General features: G+C 39.1%; 1 protein-coding gene across 2 annotated transcripts; it reads right to left on the minus strand.

The window, feature by feature from the left end:
- Window positions 1–1,418: 1,418 nt before the first annotated feature.
- LOC124122521 (P2R1A-PPP2R2A-interacting phosphatase regulator 1-like) lies at window positions 1,419–18,460 on the minus strand. 2 transcript variants are annotated; one of them, XM_048391033.1, is made up of 9 exons: window positions 17,928–18,460; window positions 15,310–15,388; window positions 12,306–12,388; window positions 11,355–11,406; window positions 8,858–8,980; window positions 8,128–8,219; window positions 6,204–6,253; window positions 4,807–4,912; window positions 1,419–4,084 (listed from the first exon to the last, which is right to left on the minus strand). In XM_048391033.1, exons 1-9 carry the CDS (start codon window positions 18,050–18,052, stop codon window positions 3,817–3,819), a joined length of 978 nt encoding a protein of 325 aa, XP_048246990.1. In that variant the 5' UTR covers window positions 18,053–18,460; the 3' UTR covers window positions 1,419–3,816. The 2 variants fall into 2 exon arrangements, with proteins under 2 accessions (XP_048246990.1, XP_048246989.1); XM_048391032.1 differs by having other exon boundaries at window positions 11,340–11,406.
- Window positions 18,461–20,787: the final 2,327 nt, after the last annotated feature.

The raw sequence follows: 20,787 nt of genomic DNA on the forward strand, positions 1-20,787 counted from the left end.
CCCCTAGACAAGTTCAAATCTGTCCCTGCAGTGACAAATCATACTGTCAGTACGATGATGAAGAAAGCAAAACATCATGGATGCGATCACTAAATGAGAAGATTCTAAAATTCCACACCAGCTATCTTGTACTCAGTCTCCAGATGGGTAAGCTTGGCCCAATACCTCACATTTGAGGTGTCTTAATTTACTCAGGGTCCCCATGACTGAGGTTCTTGATGAGATCTTTACCAACCCTAACAACACAGTATCACTACAATAAAAGTCATTTAGTATTCTTTGGTTGATATACATGAAAAACAGCCTGTTCAAGACATCATAATTCCTGCAATTTCAGAAAAAAATAATAAACTTTGAATGATAATTTCTAATTCACGCCAAAGTCAGGTCAAGTTAATATCTTGTTCCAATTGCAGGAAAGAAGAGAAAATATGAAATATAAATTCAGAGATTTAAAAGGAAATGCAGGTTGATAATAATCAATAGGTCTACTGGTTACAAATTCCTAAACCAAAGTTCATAAAGTGCTCTTCGTTGAACACGTCACTTGCTTGTTTTTGATATTTTTCATCGAAAAACCATCTTTCTCACAAAAAGAAATGAGGTGGAAGTACTGTGTGTTTTGTATCCAACATAAGCTTGTCCCTGCTGTATTCAGCCTTCACGGAATATTGGGAGGAAACACCCACTTGGTGCAGAAACAGACTTATCTTGCAGAAAATAGATCACTTTTGGTGCAGAAACAGACTTATCTTGCAGAAAATAGATCACTTTTTGTGCAGAAACAGACTTATCTTGCAGAAAATAGATCACTTTTTGTGCAGAAACAGACTTATCTTGCAGAAAATAGATCACTTTTTGTGCAGAAACAGACTTATCTTGCAGAAAATAGATCACTTTTGTGCAGAACTTTGCCTTTTTTCTGCTTCAAATTTCATACACGCAAGTCGACAGCTGTTTTTTAACGAGTAAAAGTTTCACAGACTTACTGAAATGGAGACATTATATGAATTATGCGTCGCATTAAATAAATCCTTATGGATATATGTTTCAGCTGTTTGTCTTATACAAAAAGGAATTTACAAATATTTTACGTTTTGAGAACTGGTTAAAAGAAAATATTAACCTGATTTCATTTTGAAGGAAAGTTGACATTTGTACAATTGGTTACCGAACGTGCATGTGTGTATGTTTACATAAGTGATTTCCAGATTCACTTTGATAAGCTGTTCTAGCCGTGGACAAGTTTAGTAGAAAAATGCCTATCACAAGTCAGAGAGATAAAAAAAACAACATGAAATTCATGAAAACTAAGCTTAAAAATGTGCCGGATTGTGAGCAGAATTACAAAAGTTGCAGAATATACAAAAAAAATTCCTTAGACGTTTATGCCCGCGGACTGCAGCTGGGACTGACAAGCCTCCCCCTGTCTACAGATGCCATCCAAGGGACAACACGCTGCACTGGGTATCTCACAGACACTTCATAAACATTCCTATTCTGGAGTGGAGAAAGAGTTGATACACATTATCACAAAGACAACTCCAAGCATGTACCGACACTATGTACAGTAAATACATTTACATGCAAAATATGGAATAATATTTATCTTATTTCTGACAAACCTCAATATATATATATATATGCGTGGGACCAAAACAGTGTTTGGGTCCTGTTACCATGGTTACCAAAAATATAGGCATTCAATTTAATAATAACATGATTAAATATTTGCATATTGAATTATATTCTCCTTCCTTGACTAAACGGGTATGTAATAGGTTTCTATTTCAAGTTTTATAAAAGATCGGGTATAAAACTCTGGTTAGGTAACCATGGTAACTTGACCCAAGCATCCTCTTTCTTTGGTTACATTCAACATACACTTTCATCACCATTTCAGCTTACACATACAGAGGTTACGTGTCCTTGGACACCGGACTAAAGGGTATCAGTCCAGAATTATAGTGTTTAGAACTAAAGTTAATATTTTCAATAGCGTTAAAAACTTGCACCTTTGCAGCATTGACATCATGAAACACCAGCTAAGTAACTGTATATTTTCAAAAATAAGTTCATTCTTTGTCTACTAAAATATAAAACACTGTATTGTCACAGTATAAGTGTATTCGGTCAGTATGTACTCGAATCTGTCACAACATCTTCCGAGTTAACCGACCATAAAAGTTCAGTGATGCAGGTCTCTGACGTTTAACCCATGGTGAAACCCATGAGTACTGTAATAGTGCTGACAAACTTAATCAGGGAGAACCGCGATTTGACTCCTCAAACACATGTTTCTGGTACTTCCAAGGGATGCAACTCTGCACAGCAAACTGCAGCGCCTTAGGTGACTGGGCCACCCGTACCCCGTAGACTTTTCATAGATTTATTTTTGAACTAATATTGTATTCAGGATCCATCATTTGACATTCTGGGGGTTTTCTACACACAAACAAAACAGTTTGTCCCTGAATCCTGGGCAAATATTATTTTGCCTTAAGTTTTACACCCCAAAATATTTGTTTTCCCTTTTCCAGCATGGATGTCATGAAATGCGTTGTGACAAAAACAACACTTTCTGGCTTGTTATTTCACAGAAGAAAAAGTGTAAGCTTTGAGACAGTGACCAAAAAACATTCAATCTCTGACAAGAATCCAAGGGCCAAGGGTCACTATCCACTGATCTGAAATATCATTGTACAATGTGCATATCTCAGTGTGTATCCATCAGATATGAACTATTTCACAGAAATAATAACTACAGCAAATTTACACAGACCATGACCATGACAGACATGGGACAGGATTGCACGATATATACAGTAATCTCTTCTCAGTGAGCCCTATGCAAAACAAATAGAAGTCCGGGTGTGAAAAATGCATTTTCCCAAGCTCCATTCCAGCACATGACACCATCATTCCTCCCCCGATATTATCGCTGCCACCAGTGCCACTTCATTTCAAGAAGTTTCCAATTTTGCCTTCCAACCCAAAATGTAAAGACGTGTTGATTTTGTGTCTGTCTCTGAGAATTTCATTATAGTAACATATAGCAAAACCCTTTAAAAAGGCAAATTTCTACTAGTCCTTACTATACCTTAACTATTGGGCAGTTTGGCAAGTACTATAGGACTTATGCCAATTTCTAACAATGGTTGTAGCCCTCTGAGCACAGCGACTGGTAGCAGTAATAGTATTGAGAGCTCCTGAACAGGTTGTCCTCGTGAGGAGCTTGGCATTTCCCTTGACAAGGGACATAATCCAATCTGAAGAAAACACCTAAATAAACATTACAAACATATTTACTTTTGTAAACAACCCTGCTTATGTTAAACACTACCAACAAACATCATAAGCATCATCTACATTACTGATCAAGAACAAAGACAAACAATTGGCTTAGCACTTGCAAAATCAAAACAAGTTCAAAGGGAGGTAACTCTGGCTGCCATCAGTAAACTATTCAGTTCTCTCCCCTTTTTCAACCAAACTGACTTGATGATTCCAACAACCTTGTAGCATTGTTTTGTTCACAAACAACACTGCTTCATTCAAGTCACATAGATCAACATTCTCCATTGACACTTCAAACAATATCCAAGTGAATTATAAAATTTTCAAATTTCCAAATTGATTAAGTATCAATTCAACATAATGAAGTCACACATACAAAAATATCTTTAAAAACTTAACAAAAGTGGAAATTTGGTTGAATTTAATCTAAAAAGGTTTCATCTGTCTTTGAAAACAATGTCTCAAAATAACCTTGCTGGGAACAAACCTACAGTCTCTGTTGCCGACAACGTAGGATGGTTAAACATGGGTCTGTTTTATCGGTGTAAATCCAGTGGCACTGGGGTTGGTATGGTTTGTCATGACTGGCGCCGGAGAATCCGATATATCAACAGACTCTGTGATGTCTGACGCCTCCGAGTCTGTCATGTGTATGTCGTGTGAGTCTCTGAGAGGCATGAAGCCGAACATGTGTGTCTTTGACGGGTGTGACTGATCGATCACGGCCCCCGGCCCGCGCGGAACTGTCTGCTCTGGACTGTGGTCTTCTAAGCTACTAGATGATATGCTGAAAACAACAAGCGAATATATCTCCATGATAGGAATGCTACCACAAGTTGTTTTAGATGAAAATATGAAACAAAGATTCAACATTCATTGACAAAAAGACTTGAAATTACTTAATGAGTAAGAATGGGTAAAGGAAGAAAGCAGAATCAAAGCATCTTATGTCTGAGCAGTAAAATTCAGTGACATTTTATAGTGACATTTCTTTGTGGACTACCACAATGGCAAGTCAAAAATTTTGCAGACTATTGCAAAATACAAATTAATTTCCGAATTCTGCATGGTATCATGAAAAGTAGGCAGATAAGTGTGAACAGTGTTTAGTTGATTTTTTTAGGTTATACCAACAAAATGCAAAATAGAAGCAGCACTTCCCTTACAGTTCCATACCCCCCCAGAAATAATACATGTCCGGTCCAACATGTTTTTATGACATTCCTCTAGGAGTTCTATGCAATTTCTATATGATGACATGTCCAGTTTATTGACATAAATTGCCATATTTTGCAGTTTGTAAGTTATTCACTGTGACCTACTACTGTTATCATCAACGACTGTCATTAATTCATATGGAAACTACATGCATAAGGGTATTAAGATTTAGATATATAAAAGCACCTGACTCCCCTGTGTGCTAGTGGGTGTGGCATCTAACTCACCTGTGTGCTAGTGGGTGGGGGATCTAACTCACCTGTGTGCTAGTGGAAGGGGGATCTAACTCACCTGTGTGCTAGTGGGTGGGGGATGATTCTGTCAGGTGTACTGGGTCCGGTGTGGAACTTCTTTGGAGGACTCAGATATTCAAACCTGTCGCTGTTGTCGGACTCCACTGAAATACATGCCAGTAGTCAGCCTGTCAGTGATATACATGTATCTGTATGGGTGATATATACATGCCAGTAGTCAGCCTGTCAGTGATATACATGTATCTGTATAGGTGATATATACATGGCAGTAGACAGCCTGTCAGTGATATACATGTATCTGTATAGGTGATATATCCATGGCAGTGGACAGTCTGTCAGCGATATACATGTATCTGTATGGGTGATATATACATGGCAGTGGACAGCCTGTCAGTGATATACATGTATCTGTATAGGTGATATATACATGGCAGTAGACAGCCTGTCAGTGATATACATGTATCTGTATAGGTGATATATCCATGGCAGTGGACAGTCTGTCAGCGATATACATGTATCTGTATGGGTGATATATACATGGCAGTGGACAGCCTGTCAGTGATATACATGTATCTGTATAGGTGATATATACATGGCAGTAGACAGCCTGTCAGTGATATACATGTATCTGTATGGGTGATATATACATGGCAGTAGTCAGCCTGTCAGTGATATACATGTATCTGTATGGGTGATATATACATGGCAGTAGACAGCCTGTCAGTGATATACATGTATCTGTATAGGTGATATATACATGGCAGTGGACAGCCTGTCAGTGATATACATGTGTCTGTATAGGTGATATATACATGGCAGTACACAGCCTGTCAGTGATATACATGTATCTGTATGGGTGATATATACATGGCAGTGGACAGCCTGTCAGTGATATACATGTATCTGTATAGGTGATATATACATGGCAGTAGACAGCCTGTCAGTGATATACATGTATCTGTATGGGTGATATATACATGGCAGTGGACAGCCTGTCAGTGATATACATGTATCTGTATGGGTGATATATACATGGCAGTACACAGCCTGTCAGTGATATACATGTATCTGTATGGGTGATATATACATGGCAGTACACAGCCTGTCAGTGATATACATGTATCTGTATGGGTGATATATACATGCCAGTAGACAGCCTGTCAGTGATATACATGTGTCTGTATAGGTGATATATACATGCCAGTAGACAGCCTGTCAGTGATATACATGTATCTGTATGGGTGATATATACATGGCAGTACACAGCCTGTCAGCGATATACATGTATCTGTATGGGTGATATATAAATGGCAGTAGACAGCCTGTCAGTGATATACATGTATCTGTATAGGTGATATATACATGCCAGTAGAAATGTGGAGTCTGTGTTTTGGTTAGAGTGCTCCTGTTCCTTACAAAACTCGAGATACTCACGTTTGCGTTTCCCTAGTGGACTCGGTCGTACAGCAATGGGACTCAGGCTCCTGTAAAACAAAACTGTTTGATCACAACAGCCGATGCAACCATCACATGCTTCAAAACATCTTGTAATAGAGTACCTGATGGGAATATCGCTGAATGTGGTGTTAAACAAGAAACAAAGAAACAAAGAAACAAACAAACAAACAAACAAACAAACAAACAAACAAACAAACAAGGATATTGCTGAGTGGACAAGTTCAGTCAAATTGTTTGGAGCACCAAACTTTGAACCGAGTTCTGTCCCTTGGGCGTCCTAGATTTCTAGATAGATAACGATACAAACACCTTGTAACAAACAAATGAAAAATGAAATATTCATAATGTTATGTTACACTGTTAGCGGAATATGTTTTCTAAACATGCAACATCTGAAGCTTAACACAAATCAACTGTGACAGACTGTACGACTGATTTAAAATACCTCAAAAAGCATAGTCTGGAATGGCAGTCGCCAGTTTGAAACTGGTGTCGTAAAGCTCAAGAAAGCAGCTTTCTTAGTGGCTAATGTCAATTTCCTGTTTGTCATTTCATTGTTTGGTCAAAGTTCACAAAATGTTGTTCTAAAGTGACCAGTAATGGGATGTCTTCAGTGGTATCGAAAACTTGTATCTGATCTTAATGAGATTGAGGTAATCTAAGCATGTGATTAATCCTGTTTAGTTTATTGCAAGCATTAATTGTTTATTGTTAAGCAAGTGCATCTCTGCAGCTGTTGTAATATGCAGCTTCCAGCCGACTCGTCTCGCATCAAAAAATGAGCTGTGAAAATATGAAAACTGTGTTCTCAAATCCTTTCACTGAACGGATAACATGGATAAAAACAGTGCAGTCAGGTCCCGTTAATCCGACATGGCTGGTTGCTTATGATTATGTTGGATAAATGAGAATGTCGGATAAATGAAATTAAGTAGTACCAACGTTCGTCGGTCATAGTTCGCGAAAGGTTCTTCTGACATGACCTGTAATGGGATGCCCTCGGCGATAGCGAGAACTTGAATCTGATTTTAATGAGATTGATGTAATGTAAGCATGTGATTAATCCTGTTTTCCTTATTTAAAGCATTAATTGTTTATTATTAAGCAAAGTTTATCTCTGCAGACGTAATATGAATCGTCCAGCCGACTCGTCTCACATCAAAACATGAGCTGTGTACTGGCGGGCAGATGACCATGGAGTACGCTGATCACTGTGTCGTATTAACGAGACTCATTAGTGAATGATTTCGGTAATTCATTGCAAATTAGGTGTGTCAGAGTCAGAGTGTGAGACTGTCGGATAAACGGATGTAAATAGCATTGATTAAACTGGTTCCCATCATTAGTGTCGGATAAAGCTGACTGTCGGATTAACAAGACTTGAGTGTATGAGGCTGCACTATTCAGGAACAGGTTGCACTGGTGCATGTTTTATATAGCTAAATCAAGGCCTGTCCAGGAGCCCCTAAACTTTAAACATTTTACATTCTTGACTTCCTGTTTAACTTTGAACACCGACATGTGTAGATGAGGAAGAATAATGATGTGGAGGGGTAACCGGTATGCGTGACCCAAAGCTGCCACTCCACACATTAGTGAGTGAGTGAGTTGGGATTAACACCGCTTTTAACAGGATTCCAGTTATATCGCGGCGTGTCAGCTTAATTTCGGAGGAAAGCCCGAAGTGATGCAGGTCTCAAACGTTTACCACTTCAGTGAAACCCACGAGCACGGTTATGGTGCTGACAAACCTAGAAACATAATCGGGGCGAACCGGGATTCGAACCCACAATCATAGGTTTCTGGCGTGCCCAAGGGACCACAGCAAATCACGGCGCCTTAGACGACTGGGCCACCCGTGCCCCCACTCAACACATTAACCATGTTAACGTAGACATACCTCATAAATGACTTTCTTGTAGGACTTGGACTAGGTGAGGGTGTAAACGAGTGGTTCCGTATCGGAATCTGCATTGATGGAGAGAAGCATTGCTGAAAAAAAAACTTATACATTTTGATATTTTCATTCAACTCAAGTTAGCTGTCAAAAAAAAAACAGCTCTCACTGCACAGATCATATCAAACTGTACTTCAACACGATAATAACTCAAATTGTTAACCAAAAAGAAAAACTGTTTTCACACTTTCAAGAAAGTAAAAATGCTATTTATCTAAAAACTTGGGATAGGTCTCAAGTGCCAACACAACTTCGACTAATGAACTAAGGGTCTGATATTCCTGTCAGTTGATTCAGTACACACACAGTCCTCACAACGGCTTTGTTAACACAGAAATATTCATTTTTTTCCAAGCTGATGACTTGAATCTCAAATTCATTATCCGAGAAGTTGATAATGCTACTTGTCAGTACTTGTGTAACTAGGCGACGACTTATGTGTCCACGCTTCTGATTGGCTGATGTCACAAGTGCAACCTGCCCTTATCCAATCAAAGTTAATTATACCTTGTTTATTATGTTTCATTCAGACTGCCTGTCTAAGTTTGTTTTTCGAGCCCTGCAATCATTGAATTTCTTGGTTCAGACTCAATTATGTACAGAACGCCATCATATAGCTGGAATACCGATGAGTTCCCCGATAAACAACAAACACGCATACAAAGAAACAAACCTTCCCAAGTCTGGTGGGCGAGGGGGACCCACAGAGTAGACTAGGTGATGTCATGATGTGGAGGGACTCGCTGAACGAGCGTGGGCGTCGCTGAGTCTGCTCCGCTAACATCTCACCCTCCACCTGAAACACAAACAGGAGGACTGTGATATACCCGGACCTGTTCAGAGGCTCATATGCTGCCCAATCTCATTAAAATCAGATCTTAGTTCTCGCTATCGCTAAACAAAGATCTGAGGACATCCCATTAGGGGTCACGTCAGAACAACCTTTCATCCAACCAATCAGAGCGTCGCTTACCAGATCATGAAAGTGACAGACAGAATGTGATTTCTGATCATGCAACCTCGAAATATTTAACAGAGGGTATTCTGAATGACAGTTACAGGTTTTATGATTATATCCATACAATCTAGGCCATCTGTAAGCCATTCCAGAATGTTCTTTTTATCAGTTCTTTAATTTTTAACCGAGAATACGTCAAAATATGTTTCGAAGCGTAGTCGCCAGTTTGAAACTAGTGTCGTAAAGCTCGAGAAAGCTGCCTTCTGATTGGCTAATGTCGATTTCTTGTCAGTCATTTCATTGATCAGTCAATGTTTGCGAGAGGTCGTTCGGAAGTGACCCGTAATGGGATGTCCTCATCTTTGTTTAGCTGTAGCGAAAACTAAGATCTGATTTTAATGAGATTGATATGCTGCCCTAAGTCTTCAGCCAATGTCAGTGACAATGCCCAAGTTACAAGTTTCCCAACTCATGTCATGAAACTCCTCATATTAATGTGTCAATGGCACGGAGAAGTTCACAGTGATTTAGCAGCACACTTAGATATCAGATTACGTTAAAAAACATAATTGTGGATTTGTCATGTTATGCGATGCCCTTGCCAGATTCAAGATTTGTTTGTTGTCTAATGCCGCACTCAGCAATATTCCAGCTATATGACAGCGGTCTGTAAATAATTGAGTCTGGACCAGACAATCCAGTGATTGACATGAACATCGATCCACTCAATTGGGTTACGAAGACATGCATCAACCACGTCAGCGAGTCTGACCACCCGATCCCGTTAGTCGCCTATTGCGACAACATAGTCGCCTTTTAAGCAAGCATGGGATGCTGAAGACCATTCAGGCAAGTGTGAGCATGTTCGGCTTATCATCACTTTGAACTGTATTTCAGTTTTATCACGGCGTGTCATTTTAATGTGGAAAAGCTCGAAGTGATGCAGGTCTCGGACATTTACCACTTTGATGAAACTCACAAGCACTGGTATGGTGCTGACATACCTAGAAACAAATCAGGGCTGAATCTGGTGTTTCCAAACCGTGACCAGGCTTCTGACATGCCCAACTGTGGCACCCGAGACACACTGTGAGGATCGCTTAATGATGGTTTTAGCAATCCCAGTGTTTGAAATCATTTTAAAAGCCCACAAGTAGGGTTGACTATTGGTCTGGAAATCACTATTGCGATAACTATTGATAGTGAAAGAAACTACTGCGATAACTATTGATATTGCTAGTAACTATTGTGAAAAATATCGATAGTTTTCAGTGTATCATGTAGATGGATTTTAGAGTTGAATTAAACCTTGGAACTGAAGTTTCCTTTGAATGTGATAACCATAACAACAAATAAAAAGTAAAGTTTGAGATATGACTGATTTGTTTTTTCTTTACCCTAATAATTTAAGAAAAAGACACTTCCACATTACCGTGAGTAAATTACTACCACTCATGATCAAAAGAAAAACAAATTTGAACAGCATTGCATGTATTTTATTGATATGGTAAATATAATCGAAACTATCAATATTCCTAACTGAAATAGGTACTATTGATCGGAAACTGATTTAACAATCGATATATTGACTTTAAGTGCTTACCAATGGCAGTATATCGATATTTTGATTTATCGTGACACCCTACCCACAAGACAGAGGGGCAGGTGACAGATAAGGGTTACCTGCCCAACTTTAAAATTACCTGCCCGCTTTATGAATATTGAAACATTGCCGAAAATATGAGACAAATCGCGTCTTGACTAAGTTGAATAATGCACACAACTACTTGAATATAGCAAGAGTCATCAGAAGATGACAAATCGGCCTGGTCGGCCCCTACAATAGGAAAAGGCACCACTTCAGCCCCTGGTGAATGCATGTATCAAGTTTGGATGAAAAATCTTTCAAGGTTTTCAAGTTAGGCTCCGTAAATAAAATACAGACAGGTGGATTGACAGACAGACAGTCCAGATGATGGCTATAATAAATAGGAATAAAACTGAGTTCGTAAGTAGTCTTAAAAATTATCTGCCAGACAGTCGCGTAGGTGGGGAAAAATTTCATGCAGCCCGACAGAAATTTTTTACTACGGGCAGGCAGTTATTTCATTCTCCAAGCAATCCTGCAGTCACATCCCCAGGGGGTATTTCAATATAAAGACAACTGAAGAATGATGAGAATATGTTTTAGGCTCACATTTGATTGACATACCAAATTGAATCCATCCCAAGATGTTGAGATCTGCATTTGGTTCCTCATTTCCCTGGAATAATCAGAATACAGATGTAGGACCAACATTGATTATGGTTATCTATACGTAACTGAGAGGGAATTACTTTGTACCATTCACTATTACCACTAAATAATCCAAATAATGATCATAGAAGAGGGTGAGGTGAAATTGGGTTAACATTGTATTCATTATTGCACTCATATTGCAACATGCATGCATGTGTGAGTGTGTGGCTGCTTGTTCTTTGTTTGTTGTTTAACGCCACACTCAGCAATATTCCAGCTATATGACGGCTGTCTGTAAATAATCAAGTATGGACTAGACAATCCAGTGACTGGCATCATGAGCATCGATCCACTCAATTTGGATATGATGACATGCATCAACCAAGTCAGCGAGCCTGACCACCCGATCCCGTTAGTCGCCTCTTACGACAAGCAGAGTCGCACTTGACAGCAAGCATGGGTAGCTGAAGACCTATTCTACCCCGGATCTTCACGGGAGAGACAAGCATGGGTTGCTGAAGACCTATTCTACCCCGGATCTTCACGGGAGAGACAAGCATGGGTAGCTGAAGACCTATTCTACCCCGGATCTTCATGGGAGAGACAAGCATGGGTTGCTGAAGACCTATTCTACCCTGGACCTTCACGGGAGAGACAAGCATGGGTTGCTGAAGATCTATTCTACCCCGGACCTTCACGGGTGGCTGATTGTACTAGTCCAAACTAATGGCAGTGTAATAGTGCTAGCACACCGGATACCATGCCACAGTTTAACATGGATACTCAACAAGGACACATCACACTTACTCCAAGCAGACCAGTCCATGTTAAAGCCCCTTAATACCGAGCGCCATGCAGGGTAACAAGAAGTCGTCTGGTGACTCTCAATTAATTAAGACAATTTTTTCTATTTCTCCTACCCACCTCTCATGAGCAGCTTCTCGGTCAGGTATATGACTCTCCTCAATCTTGATCTGATTTATCCGATCGGGGACTCTCAAAGGTGTCTGAAACAACATAAATACATGAAAAAAGAGACGAAGTAGCATCAGGGTGTATTTCATCTCCCCGAGGCAAGAGAGTTAACTGACTATAAAAGTGCAGTTTCCACCCTTGCCGAACTAGGCTGGTATTATGGAGTTACATTTTGGCTGGACTAATGAGTCTACGCATAGTCCAATCAAAATCGCGCAACGAAATCGAAATCTGGTTCGTAAACTGTTGTGCACATTTCGGTCGATTGCAGGATTTGCAAAGCATGTGCACCGCCAACTCGTTGTCAGCAGATATTTTCCAAACCTTTTCACGTTTTTAATCAAGGTGCTCACGTGATTTGACGCATTTCGCGATGTAAGACCCGTTTTATCACAATATAGATCTTGATCATTGATCAGATCATCCTGACTGGGCGCCACCATTTTGTGTGAAGCAAACGCAAGTGATACAAGAGGTTGAATCTGATTGGTCCATAGGAGAGGCTTAGAAGGAACGTAACTGGTAATAGCCACTGGTGGCGCTACGATCGAGCCCAGTAATTCCAGCCTAGTTCGGCAAGGGTGGAAACTGGACTTTTAAAGTCAGCTAACTCTCTTGCCTCGGGAAGATGGGTCTATTTTGGCCCAGTTGAAAAGACAAATTTTAGAGTTATTGAAGCCTGTCTCAAATTCATATGGAAATTGTCAAACATATTCATATGGCTGATGACTAGCCATACTTCTTTTAGTATTTGCCCGTGTTGGATATCTGACATGATGAAATATATGAAACAAACATTTATCTAGGATTCCAAACAAAGTGCTCTTAGCAGGGGAAATATTGTTATTTTGCTTAAAATTAAGATTTCTTTTACTGTTCTTATTTTCCTAAATTCCGAAAGTGACTAAACATTGACAGGGTTTTACACAACTCAGAAATGTGTGTCCAGTATGTACAAGTGTATTGAAAGACTTAGGGCTGACCATCACCCAAAAGTATAACTAATATCAGTGAAAACAGCTGATTTTATTATATCAAAAGGAAATCTAACCACCAGTAAGTCAGTGGACCAAGATGAATATTTAACCTCATCATGCTGAAATGTATATACCGTCAAGTCTCGTTAATCCGACACTCGTTAATCCAACACTAATGATGGGAACCTATTAAATCAGTGCTATTTAGACCCGTTACTCCGACAGTCTCACACACAGACTCCGACACACCTAATTTGCAATGAATTACCAAAATCACTCATCCGACACAGTGATCAGCGTACTCCGTGGTCATCTGCCCACGAGTACACAGCCAGTGTTTTGATGAGAGATGAGTCGGCTGGTAGCTGCATATTACAAAGCTGCAGAGATAAACTTTGTTTAACAATAAACAATTAATGCTTTAAATAAGGAAAACAGGATTAATCACATGCTTAGATTACTGCAATCTCATTAAAATCAGATACAAGTTCTCGCTATCGCCAAGACATCCCATTACAGGTCATGTCAGAAGAACCTTTCGCGAACTATGACCGACGAACGTTGGTACTACTTAATTTCGTTTATCCGAGGTTCTCATTTATCCAACATAATCATAAGCAACCAGCCATGTTGGATTAACGGGACTTGACTGCACTGTTTTTATCCATGTTATCCATTCAGAGAAAGGATTTGAGAACACAGTGTTCATATTTTCACTATCGCCCAGGGACAATGTCAACGATATCCTTGAGCAATTATAATCAATAATTAAGTTATAATTGTGATTGATTTACACTAAAAACAGATACCACAATGTTAAGCACTACCACTTATTTACTACACGGCCACATTGTAAACAAAAAAGTTTCATAACAAATGAACAGAGTCCAGGCATTATTACAAGTGGTGATTTTCCTGAGCGGTGCTGAACACTTTTGCCAGTGTACATACAGTATTATTATTATGACGAGCTGTTTCCCTGTTAGGCTAAAAAAAATAATAGTCTTGGTTCTCAGGCACCTCCCGCATCATCATAAAGTTTGCCCAACGTTTCGTTTTTATTTCCATTTAATTTTATTTTTTTAAATCGTTAAATATTCCAAGTCCAACGGTAGTCAAATGCTGTTTATCATCCAAAACTGGCTCCCACAGGAAATATCGCTTGGATTAGATCAAGCAATATCTACACTGTAGATATCGCTGCAGTGAAATTACATCACAATGCTTTGTAGACCATTGTGACGTCACTGGTTACCATGACGTCACAATCAAATGACATCACTAATGACTAACTTGTGTTGATATATTTGATAGCAAAAGACACTCGGGTGAGATTCTCTATTTATCATCCAATACTGGCTCCCACAGGAGATATCGCTTGGATGAGATCAAGCGATATCTACACTGTAGATATCGCTGCAATGAAATTACATCACAATGCTTTGCAGATCATTGTGATGTCACTGGTTACCATGACGTCACAATCAAATGACATCACTAATGGCTCTGCTACTGAAGCTGTTTGCAGTACTTATTACACTGAAGACACTGCTAATTACTGTCGACAAATTGAAAAAGTTGAAAGAATGATGTTGTATGATAAATAAAATCTCACCCGAGTGTCTTTTGATATCAAATATATCAACACTCGTTGATAAAAGTGGCAAAAGTCCTCGGCAAGCCTCGAACTTTTTCCACTTTTATCAACTCGTGTTGATATATTTGATATCAAAAGACACTCGGGTGAGATTCTCTATATTTCAGTATTTTATTCATCAAGGAATACACTTATGTAGGGAAGCCTTTCCTATGTTGACTGGTCACAACTGTTTATTTGGTTACATACTAGTTTGAACAACCCCTCAAAAAAAAGAAAACAAACAAACCGCCCGCCTACACTTTATTTAAAAAAAAAACATAGCCTGAGAACCATTCTTTTATTTAGTTTTTAAGCCTCAATGACCTGATCTACTCACCGATAAGGACGACAGGGACATGTTGCTGGAACTGAACCGCCGAATCCTTGATGATTCTGTTGACTTGAATGTGGAAGTGCTGCAGCAGAAAGTAACAATGATGAAGATCATAATGGTGAGTGAGTGAGTGAGTTGGGTTTAACGCCACTTTGAACTGCATTCCAGTTAAATCCCGGCGTGTCAGCTTAATGTGGGTTGGTTTGTTGTTTAACGCCGCACTCAGCAATATTTCAGCTATATGACGGCGGTCTGTAGATAATCGAGTCTGGACCAGACAATCCAGTAATTGAAATCATGAGCATCAATCCACGCAATTGGGATTGATGACATGCATCAACAAGTCAGCGAGCCTGACCACCCGATCCTGTTAGTCGCCTTTTCTGACAAGCATAGTCACCTTTTACGGCAAGTATGGGTTGCTGAAGACCTATAGTATCCTGGAATCTTCACGGGTCCAGCTTAATGTAGGAGGAAAGCCCGAAGTGATGCACATCGCAGACATTTAGTTACCACTTTGGCACGGGTATGGTGCTGAAAAACCTAGAAACATGTTCACAATCTGATACGTATCACGACACCATGCTCACAATCTATTACGTTACACGACACCATGCTCACGATCTGATACGTATCACGATACCTTGCTCACAATCTGATACGTATCACGATACCTTGCTCACAATCTGATATGTATCACGATACCTTGCTCACAATCTGATACGTATCATGATACCTTGCTCACAATCCAAAATGTATCACATTACTTGCATGTGCTCCTTTCTGTCGAACTTACACAATATTTTTCATCTAGACAGATAGGGTGTGCGTTATTACCAGTACACCGGTATTGTGGTGCAAATCTTTCAGCAATACGTATTGCGATACGTTTGTAAATGTAGCAATATATTTGGGCAAATATAAATAAGTATATTTATGTGTTCCTAATCGATATGGTGATGGAAAATAGTATCTTTCTGATACAACTTTCCCTTGACGATCTTTTTATCAGTTAGCGTGTACACATCGCGACTATCAAGCTCCTCACAGCGATAGCCAGTCGGCGGATCTCTCTATACCGAGAGTATACAAAGGTGTCATGCGCTGGGAAGGAGCTTGCGCTTCCATGTGACCGTATTATCTCCCTTGATCGTTGCTGGGATACAACATGTTAATTGGCAATATACTGCAATACGTATCGCAATACAGTTTAAAGTATGGCAATATATTGCAATACAAAATCCAGGTCAATACACAGCCCTACTAAACAGGATGGCTAAATACCTGCCACATTGATGACTTACAGTTGGGAATATGAATTATTACACAATGGATGAAAATATTTAAGCTTTCACAACTAATGGGTGTTTGTTTGGCATAAGAGTTATTGAAAGTAAGAATCAATATTGTTTACTTGTGTGTTGATCAATACTTGTAGTGGGAAGTAAAAAATGGAGATCTACTGAAGCACTGGTGTATCATCCCACCACTAATGATTATGAATACAAATTTTGTTTGACATCACATGCCTGTTTACATAAACATTCCCATACACCAGTAAATGTGGTTTAATGTCCTAGTCAAGATCATTACACCTACTTAGCAATGTGCATGCATGTGTCTACATGTACTAGTTATGGACCTGGCTAATGGTTTTATCGTTCTAGCCTGATGAGATACCATGCCACAGTATAACAAGGATACCCCACTCCGACACAGTGTACGGCATCCGAGCCGACCAGTCGTTCTTTTAGCCCCCTAATACCGAGCGCCAGGCAGAGTAACAAGTTAATATTTTAACGTCTATTGGTATGACACTGCCAATGATCTAACCTCCAACCTTCTGCTCTCCGAACAGAGACTATCAACCAGGCCACAGAGGTGGTTCCTCTATCTACAGAACATGGTCTGCTGAAGCTACTCCAGTTCATGCACACTGAGTTACTTCCCTTTGGGCATGGGAGAGAATTGCAGTAAGTACCTTATACAGCAAGGAATAGAACGTGTTTGAACTTCTTAAAAACATAAAATGTGCATATTGATTTCAGACTGATGGGATGATTAAAAAATATGAAATGAACATAATAATAATTCGCTACATGCAGTTTGCTACATGTGAGTTTTCCTGAACTTCGTTATATATATACCAGGATAACATACTTAGTGAGCTTATGAATCTATCATTCTTATTTTCATATAGGCCTACAAATGGCGATGTATAGATACTCTGCAAACCAATCTGGGGCTTGAGGGTTTAGGGTCATAGGCATATTTAAATGTGACACAAGTTTATTTTTTTAATGCAGAATACCATTGCAAAGCAGCATATTATTTAAAACGTGTCATGGAAACAGAGCCTTATTTTCAGCAGCAAATCATGATTTTCATATGAAATTAATTTTAATTTTTTTTCAACAATGTATGTTCCTAAACATTCTGTCTTTTAATACATAGTTTAATACTGATTGCATTTTATTATCTTGTACAGCAGTAACGTGCTGGTTTGAAAAACTGCAATAAAATACTTAACAAATGTACCATGCTGGTCACTCATTCATAGCTCTGACACTCATACAGTCACATTTCCTGTTTGAATTACTGTTACACATTTGTGCATCTACCTTGTTTCTGCATTCGAAGTAGGAAGGAGCGCATTAATCATTGGCGCACTGTTTGACCTTTTCAATGTTCCAACCCCAGGCATGGCTGACGAGTTTGCCTGTGGGTCGTGATCTACCTCCATCATGGATTTAGGCTTGTGTTTCACACTCTGTGACAAATATATATGTTGTCTATGGTGCGATTAAGTTCGTCATAAAATTACAAACAGAATAAAACTTCGTATTTTGTCTCTCTGGGCAAGAAAACATGAAGATATACACGATCAGCTGGAACAAGAAAGTAACTTGATTCATAAGACGAAATTGGGACACTTGAAGAGATGTCTGACAAGACACTTGTTTGGCGTTTAGAGAACTGTCTAGGAGTATGTTGCACTCTCTAGAACTCCACCTCTGATATGCAAGAAATTAAAGCGCAGGCCCCTGCACAGAAACGCTTTAAATCTGCTCATCTTCACGCGACTTCGGTTATAATCTTCATTCAATCTCTTTTTGTTGTGGTACTGACAGGAAGTCGTAGTGTCCATTTGTTACGGCTTCGCTGATTGGTTAGTTTACGTCACTGCTTCGGCAGTAAGAAAACCACCCTATGACTTCTGTAACGGATACTTGCACAAAATATTTAGACACTGTAGTGAATAAATACTGATCAATATATCTGCATACGAATATATGAAATATTGAGCTTTACTGTTGGATTTCTGGCCGTGTCAAGGTTATTCATTAATATTTATGAGGCATTTGAACCAATGAAATTCTCTTTTACAAAGGACCTTTTAAATATCATATATCGTCATTCGATCTGAATCTTTGGGACATACGTTAGTCAATGTTGTATTTCGATTCAAGTCAATTTTACGTTTCACATTTAGCCATTTAGCCTCTAATGTTGGCTCTTGAGTAACGAAAGTCCAAATAAGGCATATTTGGAGATGTCGTAAAATGTCACAAGTTCGTGAATGTTCGCCATTTTCCGTTTGATTTCGGCATTGCGATCACTAATTTTTTTTAAATGTGTTAAATTTCACGGTAAACATATAATTCCCAGTAAAATAAAAACAAAACTTAATAAAGAATGACAGAAAGATCATAAATACTATTACAGTAGAACACGTGTATCCCAGAAATGGTAGCGATTTCACACATTTGTTGTTTGATAACGAAAAAAATCAGCATATTTTCAATCAAAATTATTATAAAAAAGACTATATATATATATATATATATATATATATATATATATATATATATATATTTCAATGTCATTGTAACTTGAAACGAGCAAGGGTAGGAAACCCGTTTTGACAATTTTCAGTTTATGTTGAGGCTCATCTTCCCGAGGCAAGCGTGTCCACTAGCCTATATCAATCAAGACTATGATTAAAAGGCCAGTGGACGCTCTTGCCTCGGGAAGATGGTTTAGGCCCGTGGTTCAACCAGTGACTCTTTTGCCTTATGTGATCGTTAAACTTTTGCAATTTACACATCTAGTTGAACACACGAGGTTTGTGTTCATGCATTTCACTTTCCATGCAGACAGTAAATTAAGATAATTTATTTCCTGTAGACATTTGACCTATTTTCATGAAAGACAAGTATTTTTATTTTTTTTATTAATAAATAAGACAGCATGATGTTTAGAAACGAGATTAGGTGAACTAAATAACCGGTATTCCCCAGTGAGGAACACAATGCCATTTAAATTTCTTGGTACAATCAACAACAATAACACAAAGGGTTAATACAATGACGTCATCTAAACACATTTCAAGGAATACATTACGCATTGCGTAATATAACTTTGGACATACTCATTATAGGTTCTGGCAAATCCAACAGCTTCATCAGTTAAAAAGTGAAAGTAAAATTATACCTGGTTTGAACTTCGAACTGAAACCTCCATAGGACCCGAACACAAAAGTAACAAGTTAGCAGAGTTATTTCCCTTCCCCGACATGTTCTCCGTTTATATCTTGAGTGAGTGAATGAGTATGCTTTTACGCCGCTTTTAGCAATATTCCAGCAATAACACGGCGGGGGCAACCAGAAATGGGCTTAACATATTGTACCCATGTCAGGAATCGAACCCGGGTCTTCGGCGTGACGAGCGAACGCTTCAACCACTAGGCTACCCGACCTCCTCCCATTTATCTTATCCCCGTGAAGATTCCGGTGTAGAATAGGTCTTCAGCAACCCATGCTTGCCGTAAAAGGTGACTATGCTTGTCGTAAAAGGCGACTAACGGGATCGGGTGGTCAGGCTCGCTGACTTGGTTGATGCATGTCATCGATCCCAATTGCGTGGATCGATGCTCATGATATTAATCACTGGATTGTCTGGTCCAGACTCGATTATTTACAGACCGCCGTCATAAAGCTGGAATATTGCTGGTTGCGGCGTTAAACAACAAACCAACCAACCAACCAACCCATTTATATTGAAATGAATATAATTGTAGCATAAACCAAAATGTAATATATTACTAATATTTCACAAAGGAGAGAAACGATTATTTGCAATTACATCTTAGTGTTCATAACAATTACTTTACCACACGCAGAATAACAGTGTAAAGTCCTATATCCTTTCATTATGTGTAACATATTCTAAGACCGTTATTGTGTTCCGTTTCCAGGTTTAGTGTGTACGTAGAGAGACTTTATAACCGATAACACTTTCTCAGTAAAGTACAGATTCTTTACTTTAGTAGGCTGGGTCCCGTCCGAGATTCCAACCCAACTGCCAAAGTGAGGCAGCGATCTAACCCACTCAGCCACCGAGGCTTCCACAAAATTGAAAGTCCGACAACTGTTAGTCTACATCACGTACTTTGTGTACCCATTTGACAAGTGTAAATTG

This window comes from Haliotis rufescens, unplaced genomic scaffold, assembly GCF_023055435.1.
Source record: "Haliotis rufescens isolate VD_foot unplaced genomic scaffold, xgHalRufe1.0.p SCAF_9, whole genome shotgun sequence".
In the NCBI taxonomy this organism is placed as follows: domain Eukaryota; kingdom Metazoa; phylum Mollusca; class Gastropoda; order Lepetellida; family Haliotidae; genus Haliotis; species Haliotis rufescens.

What these genes read in the sequence shown, in the direction of transcription:
- LOC124122521 (XM_048391032.1), bottom strand. Translation starts at nt 18,052, where the DNA reads ATGATGGAGGTAGATCACGACCCACAGGCAAACTCGTCAGCCATGCCT. An exon ending in TGTCCCTGTCGTCCTTATCG is followed by an intron (nt 12,389 to 15,309) that starts GTGAGTAGATCA and finishes ATGTTGTTTCAG; the next exon opens with ACACCTTTGAGAGTCCCCGA. An exon ending in CGAGAAGCTGCTCATGAGAG is followed by an intron (nt 11,407 to 12,305) that starts GTGGGTAGGAGA and finishes TGATTATTCCAG; the next exon opens with GGAAATGAGGAACCAAATGC.